At 37.5% G+C, this 19314-nt stretch overlaps 1 protein-coding gene across 1 annotated transcript in view; it reads right to left on the bottom strand.

Annotated features, from left to right (window-relative positions):
- The window catches only part of DCBLD1 (discoidin, CUB and LCCL domain containing 1), a 109804-nt gene that overhangs the window by 26096 nt on the left and 64394 nt on the right, over positions 1-19314 (bottom strand). Inside the window, exons 3-6 of the mRNA XM_072643141.1 lie at positions 16089-16223; positions 14912-14963; positions 12890-12962; positions 9325-9458 (exon numbers count right to left, since the gene is read on the bottom strand). Coding sequence (XP_072499242.1) covers positions 9325-9458; positions 12890-12962; positions 14912-14963; positions 16089-16223 — 394 coding nt within the window. The remainder of the gene's footprint in view (positions 1-9324; positions 9459-12889; positions 12963-14911; positions 14964-16088; positions 16224-19314) is intronic.

The following is a 19314-nucleotide window of genomic DNA, read 5'->3' as shown; positions in this document are numbered from 1 at the left end:
GGCCAGTGCAAAGGAACAAACACTGAGTATGGAGCGTCATGAGAAAAGAATAGTAAAAGTCCAGTTTGGCCGGATCGCGAAGTGTAAGAATAGGAGTCATGCCCAATGAGACTGGAAAGGTAAGGTGAAGCCAGATTGTGTAACACTTTAAAATCTAAACAAAAGTGCTTCTATTTTATTCTACTGGGAACAGAAAGTCATTAGAGTTGGTTGAGTAGATATCACATGGTCAAATCTGCTCTTGAGGAAAATTACTTTGACAGAAGTGTATATAATAGACTGGAGTGGTGAGACTTGAGGCAGGAAGACCAACTAGGAGAGGACTGCAATAATTTAGGTGAGAGGTGATAGGGGCCTTAACTAAGGTGGAAGCTGTGTTTGTGAAAAGAAGTGGATCAAATGAGAAGGAGGTTATGAAGGTAGAAATGGAAAGATCAGACAATTGATTGGATATACAGGCAGAGGGAGAGTAAGGAGTTGATGATAAATCCAAGATTACAAACCAGAAACACTAGAGCGATGGTGGTTCCTTCAAAAGAAACAAGGAAGTTTAGAAGAAGGGAGGGTTTAGGTGGAAATAGAATCAGTGCAGTTTTAAACACATTAAGTTTGCATTCCATTTGCTAATGCTGGCAGCTCTCTTCTGTCTAGCTGTGTATAGGTTACAAGAAAGGGTATGGAACTTATCAAACCAACTAGATTCTCCTTCTAACTCTGCCACCAACTATAATCTTAAGCAAGTAGCTTAAATTTGTCTATTACTTGTTTCCCGACCCCAAAACTGAGAAAGCCTTTTATCCTACACTCATTATAGATACATTCTTGGAGTTTCGGGAAATAATGACTAATAATATTATTACATGCAGCATTTCTGGAATTTGAGGTGAGAGGCATTAAGCTGGAGTAGAAAAAACAAAAAAAAGCCCCAAAGCCTCAGACACAGGCACTAGATACAGTTTTGCTATATAATCAGCTATTTAACCCTGGGTCAGTCTCATTCCTTTTCTGGGTCTCTGCATCTCTATCTGGAAAATGGAGATAATAATTATTGTACTACCCACCCCTCAGAAGGTGGTTATAAAGAGCAAATGAAATAGCCTATGGAAATTTTTACAAACTATTCAACATTATATGAGAGCGGCACTGTGGCACAGTGGATAGAGGACCAGTTTTGGTGTGAGGAAGATAGATATAGAGCAGCTGGAAGAGATCTTGGAGATCATCAAGTCCAACCCTCATTTTGCAGATGAGGAAACTGAGGACAAGAGTGGGTAAGTACCTTACCTAAGGTCACCCATATAGGTATGTGGCAGAAGCAGTAAAACCAAGTCCCAATGTTCCTCAGTCAATATTCATTCCATTGTACTATACTGTCTCTCACATACAAGCAGGATGTTAATTAACCCTTCATCCACTCAACCCACCTCCCCATCTCTTAAACCTTAAAGTGCATAAGGGTTGTTGATCTGTGACAAGCATGTGGAGCTCCTACACTGACTTCTCCCACCAATCACCACCACATGCCACCCTTACAAAGAGAAAAACCCAATGCAAATGTAGCCTATTATTATTATTACTACACAAAAATCCAAATGGCAAAGGTTACTTCTTTAATAAAGAATAAAATTATGAGGGTATTTCTGCAAAAGGCTGACAGGGACAAGCATTTGGGAGCAGTTACATTTCAAGGGTAAAAAAACTTTTATATGGATTGTGATCATGAGGAAAACCATAAGTAAGATAATGATGGCAGTTTTTGAAAACATATCAGAATAGGATAAGCTAAAACTCACAGATCTGCTAACTGGAGAAAATACATGAGATTTCTTGAAGAGAAGCTTCTTGACATTTATCAGTGTAGATTATCTATTAATAATAATAACTAGCATTTACATAGTGCTATAAGGTTTATAAAGTTCTAATATAAATTATATTATTTCATATGATCCTCTCACAACAACCCTGGTATTTAAGTGCTATTATTATCATTTCCATTTTACAAAAGAGGACACTCAGGATGATGAACACAACTAATAAGTACCTAAGGTAGAATTAGAATTCAGGTTTTCCTGATGCCAAGTCCTGGGCTCTATGCCCTGTGCCACCAAGCTATATCTGCTTATAAAGTTTATCAAACTAGTTATATTTATGTGAGTCATACCAAAGACTGAGTATAATTATTCAGATATGTCAAAATAAATTGTATTCTAAGAATGGCCCAATGGTGTAAAAGTCTATTGGTGGGCATTTTCTTCTGTCACATGACTGGCCTTTTAGAAGTGATAGCATATTCAGTAAAGAGCAATTTGGATAGAGTGCCAGTTTCTTTAATTCCCTTTTGGCTTTGGTTATATCAATAGCATGTTTGGTTTTCTTTTTTAAAACATTCAAGGGGGGCAGAGCCAGGATGGCAGAGTAAAAGCAAGGACTCACTTGAGCTGTCCCCCAAATCACTCCAAATATCTGTAAAAATGACCCTAGACAAATTCTAGAGCAGCAGAACCCACAAAAAGACAGAATGAAACAAATTTCCAGCCCAAGACAACCTGAATGGTTGATGGGAAAGGCCTATTGCAATGGGCTGGGAGAGGAGCATAGTTTAGCACAAAACATGCCAGCATAGATTGGGCCCCAGCAAACCCAGAGCAGGCCTCAGAGAAATGAATTACTGGCAGCTGAGGAGGTTTTGAGACTTCTCAACCCAGAAATGCCAAAGACAACTTGGAAGGTCACTGGGCAACGTCTGTCAAATCTGGGTGAGAGAGGAGTGCAGACCAGCCCCAGGTCCCAGTGCAGCCCTGGGTCAGTATCTGCTTCCAGAGCTCTCAGCCTACAGAAGGCAAGGTGAATGAACAATTGATCAGAAGGAGATTACAGAGATAACTTTGCTGGCATTGAGGCAGGATTCTCTTGCTTTGCCTGTGCTTGGGTCTGGGTCACTGTCCTGGGTAGCAGTCTTGGGGCAAGAAGGAATGCTAGCGTGGCAGAGCTTCTGGCACTGGTGGAGAGGGAAACTTCCTCACAGTTCCATGGCAGACAAGAGTGCTTGTGGTTATTCACATACCACAATACAGGCCAGAAGAGGAGTAAATACCTCTCTTTTGATCATAACATCTTGGAAGAAGTGGAAACTTACAGGTGCACAAAACCCCTGAGGCTTGGGACAGTATGTACTCCACATTGGAAGCACAGCCCTACCTTAAGAAAAAGTTAAAAAGTCAAGTAAATTGGTTGGAAAAATAATCAAACAGTGGGGAAAAAATCTCAGAATAAAGAATTGTACTTTGGTGATAAGGAAGATCAAAACACACAACCAAAAGAAGACAACAAAGTCAGAGATCCTATATCCAAAGCCTCCAAGGAAAATATAAATTGGTCTCAGGCCATGGAAGAGCTCAAAAAGGATTTTGAAAATCAAGTAAGAGAAGCAGAGGAAAAATTGGAAAGATAAATGAGAGTGAAGCAAGAAAATCATGAAAAATGAGTCAACAGTTTGCTAGAGGAAACCCCCTCAAAATGCTGAGGAAAATAACACCTTAAGAATAGAACACATGACAAAAGAGATCCAAAAAGCCAATGAGGAGAAGAATGCCTTAAAAATCAGAATTGGCCAAAGAAAAGGAGGTCCAAAAGCTCACTGAAGAAAATAATTCCTTCAAAATTAGAATGGAACAAATGGAAGCTAATGACTTCATTAGAAATCAAGAAATTATAAAACAAAACCAAAAGAATGAAAAAATAGAAGATAATGTGAAATATCTCATTGGAAAAACAAGTGACCTGGAAAAGAGATCCAGGAGAGAGAATTTTAAAATTATTGAACTATCTACCTGAAAGCCATAATCAATAAAAGAGTCTAGACATCATCTTTCAAGAAATTCTCAAGGAAAACTACCCTGACATTCTATAACCAGACAGTAAAATAGAAATGGAAAGAATCCACTGGTCACCTGCTGAAAGAGATTCCAAAAGGAAAACTCCCCAGAATATTAGAGTCAAATTTCAGAATTCCCAGGTTAAGGAGAAAATATTGCAAGCAGTCAGAAAGAAACAATTCAAGAATTGTGGAAACACAATCAGGATAACACAAGATTTAGCAGCTTCTACATTAAGGGATAGGAGGGCTTGGAATATGATATCCTGGAGGTCAAAGGAGCTAAGATTAAAACCAACAATCACCTACCCAGAAAAACTGAGTGTAATCAATGAGGGGGAAAAATTTAATTTAATGCATTCTTGAGAAGCCAGAGCTAAACAGAATAACTGACTTTCAAACACAAGACTCAAGAGAAGCATGAAAAGGTAAACAGGAAAAGGAAATCATAACTTAAAGTTGAACTGTTTACATTCCTACATGGAAAGATGATATTTTTAACTCATGACACCTTTCTCATTTTTAGGGTAGTTGGAGTGAATGTATAAATGGACAGAGTGCACAGGGTGAACTGAATATGAAGGGCTGATATCTGAAAAATAAAATTAAGGGATGAGACAGGAATGTACTGGGAAAAGAAGAAAGGGAGAGGTACAATGGGAAAAATTATCTCACATAAAAGAGGCAAGCAAAAGATTTTGCAGTGGAAGTTAAGAGAGGGGAGGTGAGAGGAATGAGTGAACCTTGCTCTCATCAGATTTGGCTTAAACAGGGAATAACATATGCACTCAGTTGGGTATGGAAATCTATCTTACTCTACAGGAAAGTAGGGGAAAAGGGGATAGAAAGGATGGCAGATTGGAGGAGGGAGTAATCAGAAGCAAACACTTTTGAGGAGGGACAGAGTCAAAGGAGAGAAGAGAATAAATGGGAGAGGTGGGATAGGATGGAGAGAAATATAGTTAGTCTTTCACAACATGACTATTATGTAAGTGTTTTGAATGACTATACATGTACAACCTATATTTAATTGCTTGCCCTCTCAATGAGGGTGGGTGGGGAGGAAGGGAAAGAATTTGGAACTCAAAGTTTTAAAAAATTAGTATTAAAAATTGTTTTTACTTGCAGGGAAATAAGATATACAGGGGTATAGAAATCTATCTTACCCTGCAGGAAAAGAGAAGGGGAAAGGGATAAGAGAAGGGGAAGTGGATAAGGAAAGGGGTATGTGTGTGACAAAAGGAGGGCAGATTAGGGGAAGAAGTAATCAGAATGTATGCCATCATGGGGTGGGGACAGGAAGAAAATTTGGGGTAGAAAATTTGGAACTCAAAATCTTGTGGAAGTGAATGCTGAAAACTAAGGTAAATAAATAAATTGAAGTGTGAAAAAAATTTTTAAAAAAACATTCAAGAGCATTATCTAAGCAAATTCCCAGGATAATAATTTGGGGTTGTTCTTAACATTTTTTTTCTTCCTGAATCCAGTATTTCTTTGTCCTCAAATCCCTGCTCTCTTCTGTTTTCTCTGATAATTCTCACAAATAATGAATCCCTGTCCCTTATCCTTATGAACTTCCTTCCTGGTCTGGACTCTGCCCTCCTCCTCCTACTGCAGGGGGATAGACTGCCACAAAGTGTTCTTCAAAAGTATTTAAAATTTCAAGTACTCTTCAGTGGAAATATTCTCTCTGTAGAATCGGGCCAAGAGGTCCTTGGCCCACCCCATAAATCAGCAATGTCTGGGGCAAGAGATTTCATTGTAAAAAGAAATCAGAAAGTTAAACAAAGGCCAAGGCCAAGATTAATTGTGTAAGCTTGTTCTCTGATTTTGGGTTTAAGGAAGACTGAGCGCTTACAATTCTATTGGGAATGGTGCAAGTTTGAGGAATATCACCCATTACTTCTAAAATGGTAGGAGAAAAAGAATTGGAGAATTCATTAAAGGTGATGATTTATTCCTGATGGTTAATAAAAAAATTCTTATATTTGCTTACTATACCTTTAAATCTTTTTAAAACTTAAATAAATGTAAAGTAGGAAAGTTAATACTGTGATCTAATATATTGTGTTGGTAATATACTTTTAAAAAACAAAACACACAAACATACACACACACACACACACACATACACACTCCAGTTTTTTAGACTTAGAGCCGGAAGATCTAGGCTCAAGTTCCAGCATCACACCAATTAGCCACTAAATAATAATAACAAATAATTGCTTGTCTTTGCCACATTATGGTTGCAAAACGTTTTATGTACATTATGAGTTTTGGTTCTCATGATAGCCCCATGAAGCAGATCATGAAGATGAGAAGAGGAACTACAGGCTTCAAAGAAGCTCATAAAGTTGCCCAGTGTCACTGAGTTAGGAAATGGCAAGGTCAGAAATCAATTTCAGTCCCTAGGCCTCCAAGTCCAACCCTTTTTCCATTAGGCTACTTTGCAAAAAAAGAAAAGGGAAGACTCTGTGAAAAACAGGAGTGGCTTGGGGAAGCTGAGTCTAGGAAGTTCACTTACCAGTAGGCATAGCTTACCTGCATTGTGACACCTCCCCCCACTCCTCAGCCAGGGCCCCCAACTGTCTTCTCCCATATTTCCTGCATTTTTTTTCACTTCTCTTTATCACAATGTCTGAAATTCTGTCAATTTGAATGAATGATGCTGCATATTCTTTTTAAATGGGGAAGCTAGGTAATAGATGGAGCAATGGAACTGGAATCTCATCTTCCTGAATTCAAATCTGGTCTCAGACACTTACTAGGAATGTAACCCTGGACAAGTCACTTAGCCCTGTTTGCCTCAGTTTCCTCACCTGTAAAATAGGCTGGAGAAGGAAATGGCAAGCCATTCCAGTATCTTTGCCAAGAAAAACCCCAAATGGAGTCATGAAAAGTCAGATACAATTGAACAACAACAAAAACTCTTTTCAAAGTGCAAATACTTTTGGGACAGTTATAGGATTGCTGTTCACAAGTATGAAGCAGTTCAATCAATTTAAAAAGAGTGGCTAGCCTAAGAAGCCTCCAGGAATAACACAAATAGCCCAATGTAAGAAACAAAGGTTTTTCTTTCTATTTTCCTCTCTACTGGGCTGATTCAGTATCTCCAGGATGTAGTCCCTCTTCCTGAATCTATTCCTGTCTCCTTAAATCAAGGAAGTGAATTGACCGAGGATGAACTTGCCTTCAGCTGAATGAAGGGTCTTTACTTTAGGGACTAAAACATACCAGTTATACATTTGCATTGTCTTTCCCCAGACCCAACAAAGGAATACATTTGTTTTGCTTGACTATATTTATTTGTTACAAGAGAAGACTTTTGAAGGGCATGGGGGAGGGGAATATGGGAGGGATGGTAGTAATACAAAAAAAAAATTGTTCAATTGTGTCTGATTCTTTATGACCCCTGTTGGGGCTTTCTTGGCAAAGACATTGGAATAGTTTTTCATTTCCTTCTCCAGTCCATTTTACAGATGAGGAAACTGAGGCAAACAGTTAAGTGACTTGTCCAGGGTCAAACAGTTAATAAGTCTCTGAGGCTGGGTTTGAACTCATGAGGATGAGTCTTCCTGATTCTAAGCCTAGGGCTCTATCCACTGCACTGAACAGCATCCACAAAACATTAAAAACAATACACAGAGGAGAGCAGAAGGAAATTCAGAAGGGGACAGAGGCAAGTCGAACATTGTTAAAATTACTGAGTTAAATCTAATATCTGTTGTTTTTTTTTAAATCATGCTATATATATAGTAGAAATTCATGGTAGTATTCTTTTTTTTCTGTTCTTTGTATGGTATAAGAAAATGTTCATGTTTATCATGTTCAAAATAATGAAAAAGAAAACAATTCTCTTAAGTCAATGTCTTTATATAGGGAGAACATTTCATGAACATATGAATATAAAAAGGTAGCTCCCTGGTTAACTAGATTTGGTTTTTTTTTTTTAAAGCAATGTTCTTTTGTTCAGATTGATATTAGCAGCATCTAACAAATTTATACCACAATTCACTCTAACTTCCTGAAGTACCATATTAATGTACACAAGTCTGTATATAGATCATGACAACGGCAGCCTGATACTAAGGGACCATGTAAAACTAAATAGACCTAGGAAGGTCAAGGTCACACCTGACATTTAAAGGCTCACTGAACACATGCAACAGCATTTGATGAGAATAATTTTACTACAAATCATAAAATGACATGAAGTCTTAATGTACCAAATCACCATAAACTAGGCTCATGACCGCATCTACATATCTATCTATGAAATGTCTCATTTCAGGAAAGATTTTAGGCTTTAAAGCACACAGCTTAAGATCTGAAAAAACGGGAGGATGTTAGGTTAATGTGCCTCCAAACGAGTTAATGTGAAAAGTCCATAATCTTTTTGAGCCTTTGGAGTTAAAGAAAATCCTAAATGCCAAGTGAAAAAGATGTTAAGATCATAAAGGCTAGGGAATAGACAGGCAGTGATAGCCTCTATTTCAAACTATGCTCAAACAAGACAATTGATGAGATAAACTGGGGACGATGTTAAGAGGGAATACACCATCATCAAGGCAGATTCTGAAAAGCTTCTTGCAGAAGGTGAGATTTTAGCTGGGACCTAAAGGAAGTCAGGAAAACCAGGAGACAGAGATGAGAACTCCAGGTACGGGAGAGAGCCAGTTCAAATTGTCACTTACTACCAACATGACTTTGAACATGTCATCCAGAATCTTTGGGTTTCAGTTTCTTCATTTAAAAAGTGAGGGAATTAGATTTAACATTCCTGCTGTTCAAAGAACAAATGTGAAAGACTAAGTTATTCTGAGTATTATAAACATTCACATCAACTACAAAAGACCTATAAAGCAAGATGCTATCCACCTCCAGAGAAAGAACTGATAAGTACAAGTATACATAGTATGATTTTACATATATTTATATATCTATGTCAAATGGTGGTCTTCTCTACTGCAGGGGAGGGAGGGAGGGTGACAGTTCAAAACTTATGATGTAACAAAAAATTAATTTAATTAAAAAAAGAAATAAAAAGTGTACTTTGACAGACTTCCTGCTTTAACACCTTCTGCACATTCTGGGATGACTAGTAATATGCCAGATATGTAAAACCAGAAATAGAACAAAGCCTCATTCTCTCTCACTGAAGTACCTGAGATTAGGAAAACTCCCTGTGTCTTGGGGGGGGTCAGGGCACAGTGGGAAATCACCTGTACCACCTTAATTTCAATGTCAACACTGCCAGAGTTCTTTTACAAGCTACTTTTATCTTCTACAGGGAAATCATCCAAACTCATTACCAGCACACACATATTTCCCCACAAATGATAAACAGTAAGCATCATCTTTTTTCTGCTCTCTCTGATGGGAGCTGGCTAATTATGCCTTCAGCGTTAACTTCTCTTCAGGGGGAAGAAAGGCAGAGTGGTGACACTTACTCCTTGGAGAAGATGCCATTGGCCAGTATTCCTTCATAGCGGCTGATCCCTTCTGACTGCAGTACACTGATCTGGCCCCCCAGTTCATCAGCAATCACTCCTGCATGGACTGCAGCTTTGCATAATAAGGAGGTCTGAAATACAGAAGAAAGAGTACTATGATTCATAGTAAAACATTCAGGAGATTAAAAATAAAGTACAACCTGCTCACAAGTAGGATTTCCGTTTTGGGGGGTTTTGTTTTTTTTTTTTTTTGGTTTATCTTACATTTGGATTCTTACTGTAGGTCTATTAGTAGTAAGTGGCTGGAATCATTTCCTTACCAGCTAGTTTTACTTTTTCATAAATAAGAGTGTCTAGCAATACATCAGAGAGAGGGCCTGTAGCCAGCCAAACAAAATAGAGAACCAGGTGAAGCTCACAGACACCCAGAATCCCCCAAAGGCCCTGAGTATAGTAGAAAGAACAAGTAACCTGCAGGTTTATGAAACCTGGCTTTGCCACTAACATAAGGTACAGAGAGTCTCTTAACCTCTCTGAGCCCTAGTTTACTTATCTCTATATGGAAGAAGTTGGATTAGGCTACCAGTAAAGTCCCTCTGACATTCCATAATGTCAAAGGTGATATATCAATGTAACACAATATCTAACTATGATTCCAGTGAACTGCTGGTGAAGCATGCTATTCACACCTCTGGACAGAGAGCTGATGGCCTCTGAGTCACAGAATGAGATACATATTTTTTCAGCACACCCAATGTGAAAATTTGATTTTGTTTGACTATGCATATTTGTTACAAGGGTTGTATTTTTCTTTTTCTTTTTTCAACATGAAGGATGGGTGGGAAAGGAAATTGGGTTTTTCTTCATTAAAAAAATAAAATTTCGCAACAAAAACAACAGGAAAGAATGAAAGCAGAATATCCTACAGCCCAAAGCCTACTTTATCTGGCTATCCTTTGAAACTAGCCTGACTTCCCAGAGACTCAATCTGAGACTGACCTATACTGAACCCTATATCAGGTTCAATCCTGAAGAAAGCCTTTTTTTCACAGACCTGGAAACATTCTTGGCTCCAGGAGTTCTAGCTGAGAGCATCACTTATCTCAGCAGGTACTGGACATTAACAGGCTTTCAGTTAGCACCTGGTATGGAATATGTTGAACTCTGTCAGTGCATGTGGTTACTCCATGTTCTGGGCAAGTAAAGTGTGCCTACTTTCCAGAGGTTGCTGAAACATCTAGCAGTTGGTAAAGAGAGACCCATCATCTTCTATTTCATGAAAAACAGTATAAAGGACTGTGTGGTAAGACTTTTGACTGGTAAGTTAACATACTGATTCATTAGCCCATTTCATAGCCTATCCTTCCAGAAAGCTTCCATTACCCTCCAAATAAACACAAGCTTCTGAAAATTGTGCTTTTCTGGTTCTGAGAGAGAAAAAGAGAGAAAGGGGGAGAGAGAGAGAGACAGAGACAGAGACAGAGACAAACAGAGACAGACAAACAGAAACAGAGAGAGAGAGAGGGAGAGAGAGAGAGAGACAGAGAGACAGAGAGAGAGCATTTCAACAAAAAATGACATCATTTAAAATTCTTTTTTTGGAAAGAATGCATTCCCACACACAACTTCTTCAGATTCTTTTGTAAGAGCAGTAGGTCGTTATGGTCTTTTCTAGGGTTGTTTTATTGTTTTGGAGTACTTTTACTTTTAATGAACTAACAATACCATGAAACAAGTACACAGAACCATGCTCTTGAAGTCACTATCTTATACCAGCAATTACTGGATTTCGTTGATCCTAATTTAATCACTTCACAGATCATGCGTGTACTTGATGCTTCTCAGGAGAACCAGAGAATTTCTTAGTCAGTTTCAAGTGGAACCAATGACATTATCTACAATAAACAAGTCTGAAAAATACCAGCTACCTACAGAATACTGCCAAATGTCACAGATTAGTCATAAGACTTACAAGCATGTAAAAAGGAAATAATTATCCATTATCCAATAACTGAAGTATCCCTCTAAAAACAAAGCAAAACGAAATAAAACCAAGAAATGCTCTCAGGAAAAATGTTTCTAGTAAAATGTTACCACAAGATTGATACTACTAAGAGATCAACTAAGCTAATGTATATAAAATATTTAGTAACAACAAAACACTACAGAAATGTGACAAAGTAGACAGAATGTGGACTTGGGGTCTGGAAGATCTAAGTTTGAATCCTAATTAGTTATGTGACCTTGGAAAAGTCCTAGGGCCCTTTTTGGGCTCTCGTTTTATAAGGTTCTGGTTCTCAATCTATAAACCTGTGACAGAATTAGAATTTAAACATTTCAAAAGGTTCTTGATTTCATCACAGTATCTCTCCAGGCTATGTTAAGACTTTATGTTGAGTACTTAAAAAGACCAGATTCCAGAGACATAAAATTGTAAATTGGGATGAGAAATGTTTGCACACCCCTGAGGCTCTTTTTATGTACATTGTACTCCAAATGTTTCAGAAGAGGAATTCTCTGAGGCATTTTTTTTCCTGGGAAGAATGCATAACAAGAGGGTTACTAAGGGACAAAAATGAGGTTAAAAGGGTGGGAAAGCAAGTGAAGAGAAAGGAAATGACGAGTTATTTGGACAGAGTGGTTGCTGCTCTATAAAAATTTTCATGACTGAGTATATTCTTGTGTGTGTGTGTGTGTGTGTGTGTGTGTGTGTGTGTGTGTGTGTGTGTGTGTGTGTAGATACACACACACAGACAACTAGGAATACAGAACCCAGTCATCCAGCCTCAGACACTTACTAGCTGTGGGATGACCCTAGGCAAGTCACTTAACCCTGTTTGCCTCAGTTTCCTCATCTATAAAATAAACTGGAAAAGGAAATGGAAAACCACTCCAGTATCTTGGCCAAGGAAATCCCAAATGGAGTCACAAAGAGTTGGATACAACTAAAATAAGTGAACAACAAATAAATGCAAACATATATGTGTGTGTAATATATACACACACATGTGTATGTATATATACACATATACAAGTGTATATAATATGAAATCTGGAACATAAATCAAGTAATATGTTGAACAATCTATAATCTGTCATTTAAAAGGGAAAATTAATTATCATCTTGCTATTTTATTTCAGAAAGGTTTCTCTTTGCCATTTCATTACCAGTATGTGTGTTTGTAAGTTTTATGAACAGTAAAGATATTGAGAAACCTAATGGGTCTTGTTTATACTTGTGATTTCATCTCATTTGAATAGATAAGAGAATTTGCATGTTGGTAGAAAGATGGATCATCTCCAAATATAGGCAATACTCCTATAATTAGAGGCTTTTTTTTTAAAAGAAAAAGATACATAGGTAAGAACTGAAAAAAATTACTAATTTTAGGTTTTACTTGTTTTTTAATAAACCAGGTTTAGGGGGAAAAAAAGATATATAATTAGTCAGATATCATAGGTTTACATCTGGTGTGACTCTCCCTTGTGTTGAATTTAAGCAAACAGTATCAACCATTTCTTTTTTTCCTAAGTACCTTCTCACATTGCCTTGATTACTTACATCTCTGTATCCATCTACCACATTCCCAGAGATATCGCCTGCTATGTCTCTGCAGCCAGCTGGACAGAATTTGCTGTAGTGAAAGGAAATAGTGCTGGTTAAGGTGAGGGGTGGCAAATGTATCTTACTTTAAGCAAACTTGACTTAGGACAACCTGAATTTATACAAAAGAAAAATTAGGATATGATTCTTTGAAAAAGTATTCTCTGCTTTATGTAAGTATTCAACATTACCCTTTATAAAGAGTGAGCTCATGTAATATATTTAAAATGCGATTCAATTTTATTAACCATTTGTTTACACATAACTTTTCAAAACATGGGGACATTGCAACGCAGTTAAATAATAGTTATCAGGGGATCAGGACATTTGGATTCTAGCTCCACTTTTGACAAGAACTCTTTGACTTTAGGCCTGATGACCCTAGGCAAGTCACTTAACCTGTTTGCCTCAGTTTCCTCATCTATAAAATAAGCTGGAAAAGGAAATGGCAAACCATTCCAGTATCTTTGCTAAAGAAATCCCAAATGGAATCATAAAGAGTTGGATGCAACTAAAACAAATGAACACCAAATAAATGCAAACATATATTTGTGTGTTTTATATATATATGTATATATATACACACACACACACATATATATAGTATAATATATAGTATAGTATATATGGTATAGTATATATAGTAAACATATAGTTTATATATATATTCAATTTGCTGGGTCTCCATTTGCCTTCAATCTATCAAATGAAGAGATCTGACTAGATGAGCTTCAAATGATATTATTTTAAAATTATATTATTCTCTGATATGAAATGAGGAACTGTTGTGTGCCTTATGAAACAGAAACTCTTGAAAAACAAACTATTGAAAGGAAATTCTGAGAGTTTTAGGAGGCTATTTCATTTTTGCTAGTTTATAAAGTCACAACTGTTTGGTATACAGGGAGTTTCCAAAGTGTTAGTGTAGTTTTAAGGTTTAGCAGTTTAAAACTGCAATTTATGCAAATACAATTTATTCCTGAACATCTTAAAACAGCACTGAGACTTGGGGACTGATAACAGTGAGGTATGTTAGAACAATAGGCACCAGTCCAAAGAGATAACCAAAATAGCAGTTCCTCTACTTGAGTTTCCTTCAGGCTTTCTCTATCTTATGTAGACAATGAGGCTGGCCAAATAAACAAACTTCATAATCCTTCAGCATTAACCCAATACTGTCACGGTACCAGCTCAGGAAACAAAGATGCAAGAAACAAATTGAACCTATGTGACCCTGAGGCTTCTGTTTATTAATCTTTCAAAGCTTCTTTATGTTTTCATGTGGGCCTAGGTCTACCTGTGTTTGGGGAAAGTTCCTCTCTAGGAAAGAAGTATATATAAGAAGTTCTTGGATGAGGCAGATCATATCTGAGAATTAAGTTCATATCAACAATTCTCTGCTGGTCTTTTGACCCTACTTACCTGCCTGCCCTGACCTTCACAAGTTTCCAGTTTCATTAGACACATCATACTTTTGCTACAGCTTGGATCATTTACCAGAACAGTACAATGGTCCAACCATACGATTCCTACATGGACCTGTTCCTTTTTTTAAGAGTGAGTAAAATGAACACTTACTGACCAGAGTATGTGTTACCACTAGGTTTCTAAAAAAAATTTTAAAAGATCACTTCTAGATTGGGTCACAAGGGCTACAGGAGTGTTTACAAGCTTTGTACTCGTAACAATGTGTGCATACCTACACAGGCTGGACTGCAGACTAGGGAATCCCAAAAAAGTTGAAAGAATAAAAAAGCATAAAGACCACCTCAAATCTTCTCCAGGTCAGCTCCTAGACGAAGGTTATCATCAGTACTATGAAAAGATTCTTTATTCCAGTTAGTGGGTAACTTTTGTTACTGGGATGCTGTTTTGGAAAGACCATTACAACAGCACCTGGGATGTTTTCAAGAATAACCAAATACCCACTGAGACATGACCACGGCATATCTGAGAACATTTGAAAACACTTATGTTTACCTGTATTCAGTCTTCGAAAAACGATTAGCACGATCCAAGCATGTTATTAAATCTGTCATAAGAAAAAGACAGATTCAATTAGCTGGCTGAACTGTGGTTAGGATTCACTTACCTTTAATGTTTACAGTCTATAAAAAAGGACAATATTTCTTAAAATTTTGCATGCAAGATACTAATCTGAATTTTCTTTATTTAAGACAAAACAAAGGAACCTCTCTCCAAAAAAGTATGCATCCACTTTTCCTTCCTCTCCCTATGTCCTACCCTTTATTATGACTTTTCAGCTTTGATCCCCTGGGAATATACAAGATTTAGGTTCCATATAAAAAATGACATGCACTACATGTCTACAATGGTCATGCTCTGTCCACGCAATAGGGAAACAATTTAAGAAGCCACCTGTGGCTCATGAGAAAGGTTACCATAAATATCCCATAAATATGGGACAATAATGTTCCAGATTCAATGTGACAGTGTGTGATAGACATGAGCATTCTGTACAGTCCAACAACAGGATGTTAAATATAAGCAAGGAACGAGAAAGAACTAAAAGATGGGTGCTTCTTTGTTTCCTGTTTCTGTACCTCAGTTTCCTCATCTGTAAAAGAAGGGGATAAATCAGAAGTTCTCAACCTGGGGCCTATGAACTTGTTAAAAAATTTTTTGATACTGTAATTATATTTCATAATTAGTTTCCTCCATAAATCTTATAAATTTTTTTTTTTATGCTAGGGGTCCACAGGTTTCACCAGACTGCTGAACAGATCCAAAAGATGAAGAACCTCTAGATCAGATGATCTTTAAGATACCTTCCAGCTCTATACCAAACACTTTTGCTATGTATTTGTATGCATTACTAGCACTCAGTAAATGAAGGGCCTCAGCATTTGATAGAGCCTAGTCAGTGGCAACATGTTCTATACATGTAGATAGAACTGATCATTTTTCAGGATGCTCTATGTCAAGGATCTATGTACCTTGAAATCATTCAGCTGGGACCCAACTGCTCCTCTTTCTTTTCTAATGTAAGCACAATAACAAGGAAATGGCTTTCATTTTTTTTCTCATTTGCTAATTAAATACCTTGGATTAAATTTCCAGTTACAGTGATGTGTGATCAGATCAGAAAGACAGTTATTAGAGTACAGTTTTGCACCAACCATTTTGTTTGTCATACCTGGATGATCACTACTGGCATAGGACAATAAAAATCCACGCCCAGAAATGTGGGATGCACTCTCAAAGCAAACAGTCACTTCATTAATGTCCAGGTAGAATTCTGTGGGAATAGTCATGCTTCCACAATATGGACCTGAAAAATAAAGCAAATTTTTTGAGATCTCAAAATTTTCAGAGCATAAATAATGAGAGGGCAGTTAGGTGGTGCAGTAGATAGAATGCCTGCTCTGGAGTCAGGAAAACTCATCTTTCTGAGTTCAAATCTGACTTCAGACACTTATTAGCCTTGTAACCCTGGGCAAGTCACTTAACTCTGTTTGCCTCAGTTTCCTCATTTGTAAAATGAGCTGGAGAAGGAAATGGTAAACCATTCTAGTATCTTTGTTATGAAAATCCCAAATGGGGCCATGAAGAGTTGGACATGACTTTAAAATAAATGAAAAATTACAACAAATAAATAATGAGTAGGAGGTAAATTTTTCTAAAAGGTCAAATATAGACCAAATATAGATATTGAGAATACCCTTATTGAAAATTCAAATCTTCATCAAAATGAAATCCTGTGTAATAATTTGGCTGATGATTACTGACTACTTATTCATTCAAACAAGTATTCATTGAGCGCCTGCTTTGGGAAAGGCTTGGATGCTCCAATGAACTAAGAAAAGAAAAATGACTTCTGAAATATATAAATGGGCTTGCTTTAATGTTAGAACTGGAAGGGTCTTTAGTCTGGTTCAATCCTTCATTTTACAAAGGAGGAAACTAAGCTCAAAATGAGAGGTGGCTTGGTGTACCCGAAGTCGGACTGCCGTCAGGAAGACTGGAGTTCAAATATAGTCTTAGTTATGTGACTGGACAAGTTACTTTGCCTTAAACTCCTCAACTGTAAAATAGGGATAAGAATACACTGGCTTCCCAGGGTTGTGGTGAATATCAAATGAGAAAATATTTGCAAAACTATCTACCTGATACATAACAGGTACTTAATTTCCTTCTTTCCTCCCTTCCTCCCTCCCTCCCTTCCTCCCACCCTCCCTCCCTCCCTCCCTCCCTCCCTTCCTCCCACCCTCCCACCCTCCCTCCCTCCCTCCCTCCCTTCCTTCCTTCCTTCCTTCCTTCCTTCCTTCCTTCCTTCCTTCCTTCCTTCCTTCCTTCCTTCCTTCCTTCCTTCCTTCCTTCCCTCTGTTCCTTCCCAAGTCTCCTGACCCCAGATCTACTGGAGCCTTTCTAAAATACCTTCTGGCCACTTCTACTTTATATGAAAAGAATATTGAGATGACTATTATGGACCAATGAGGCAATAGGTTTGTTTTTATAAAAAGATAATTAAAGAATGAGAGAAACTAGAAAGTAAAGGCAAGAAGCCACTATGAACAAAATTTAATTCATCAGAACAGGGTGATCTGATACAGCATTCTATAGCATCTTTCAGGGATCTCCTGACTTTCCTTAAATAATACCTATCAATCAATCAACATTTATTAAGCACTGCTTATATTTTCGATGCCCTGCATCTGGAGTTACAAAGAAAAAATGGTAAATAGTCCCTACCCTCAAAGAACTTACTTTACATTAGAAGAGTTAACATGTGTACATGTGTGCGTGTGTGTGTGTGTGTGTGTGTGTGTGTGTGTGAGATGAGAGGATAAAGGGGAAACATGGGAATTGGAACATTTGAAGGCCATTACTGCCACCATCACTGAATAATTTCTCCTCATTTGAGATTCATTCAATCCAAATTTATGACCCAATCAAGACTCTCAAAGCTGTTATCTACTTACTATAAGAACACTCCTGTTTAGTTCCTGGCTCACAGTCTTCCTCTCTACCCCAACCACTGCCCTCATAAAAAGAGACCACAATATACATATTGCTCTTCCTAAAAACACCCTAACTTTCCTGTTCCTCAATCCACTTATTTCCCATGACCTACTCCTCCACTCCACCAGTTGTAGGAGTGAAAATGAAGTCCAGTTAGTGAGAATGAAGTGCAGGCAACAGCTCCTTTTCTATGCAATATATCCAACAGAGTACTTGGAAATATTCTTAAATTTAAATCTGCATGTTTTTCTTCAGAAACCCTGAAATTGGCAGTGAAGAGAAAGAGGTGACCCTGGCTGCAAGACCCAACAAAGGTTTGGCTTGATTGTTTATCTGTCTTTCTGTGTTACTTGATTCTGCTAATAAGCTACATGGCCATTAACTGCCATTTTATCTGAGCCCTTATGTGTATAGTTCAAGGATGAAAGGAGAAGCTATTCTGTGAGAGCAAAGTTCCTTGTTTTACTCTAGAATGAGGGCCAAGACAAGTCTACAATTTGGTAATTGCTAAGGTTATTACAAAGCATATCTGCTAGGCTGTTTTTGAACCTGGAAAGAGAATGAATGAGAGAAACCAGTATCTGGGAGGGGTACTGGTGGGGGTTGGTTAGATTATCTCCAATGGCATATGAAAGGCACTGACTTACACTCACTTCCCATAAAAAGCTAAAGAAGTAGCTAAAGCTGGGGGAGTAAATGAAATTGCCCAAGGGACAGAGTACAGGGAGAAGACAGAACATCCTAGTTTAAGAATGAACTTGTCTGAAAGGAAGCAGAAAGCAATGAATTATGTCACCAATATGTCTTTCAATCAATTTGTCAGCTAACAAATTGAGAGTTGGAGCTTTAAAAAATCCTATCACCAACAATGCTGTATGAATAGCACTGTCAGTAAGTTGACATCTTCAATTCCATTGAATAAACACGATGTACAAGGCTCCACATTATGTAGTGTGCAGGTATATAAAGATGGGATTGCTTTCATGGAGTTTATAACTTAGCAGGAGGGAATGAGATAAAAACACAGATCACCAGGGTGGGTGGTGCTGCTAGTAAGTGCCTTTAACAGAAGGCTCTCCAGAAAAAGGAAAAAAAAAGAATCTACAAGACACTTTTTAACTTTATCTGTCATTATTAACATTTTCTCCATGATTTTCTTTTAAGTCTAGCTAGAGGTATCAAACACACTGGCAGTTCACGACAGTCCTGGGTGATGGTTGAGTCAGATTAAAATGTAATTTGGAAACATTTGACAAAATATATAAAAATACAATTTAACAGATAAAGTTAATATGTGGTTTTTCTAAGTCAATGTGACTGTAGGGATCCTTATGTATGATGATGATCAAAAATAGAATAAACCACACTTATATTTGTCAATGTGTAAATGTCCACACTGA

This window comes from Notamacropus eugenii, chromosome 2 (genome assembly GCF_028372415.1).
Source record: "Notamacropus eugenii isolate mMacEug1 chromosome 2, mMacEug1.pri_v2, whole genome shotgun sequence".
Lineage (NCBI taxonomy): Eukaryota > Metazoa > Chordata > Mammalia > Diprotodontia > Macropodidae > Notamacropus > Notamacropus eugenii.
This window is presented reverse-complemented; position numbering and strand designations above follow the sequence as displayed.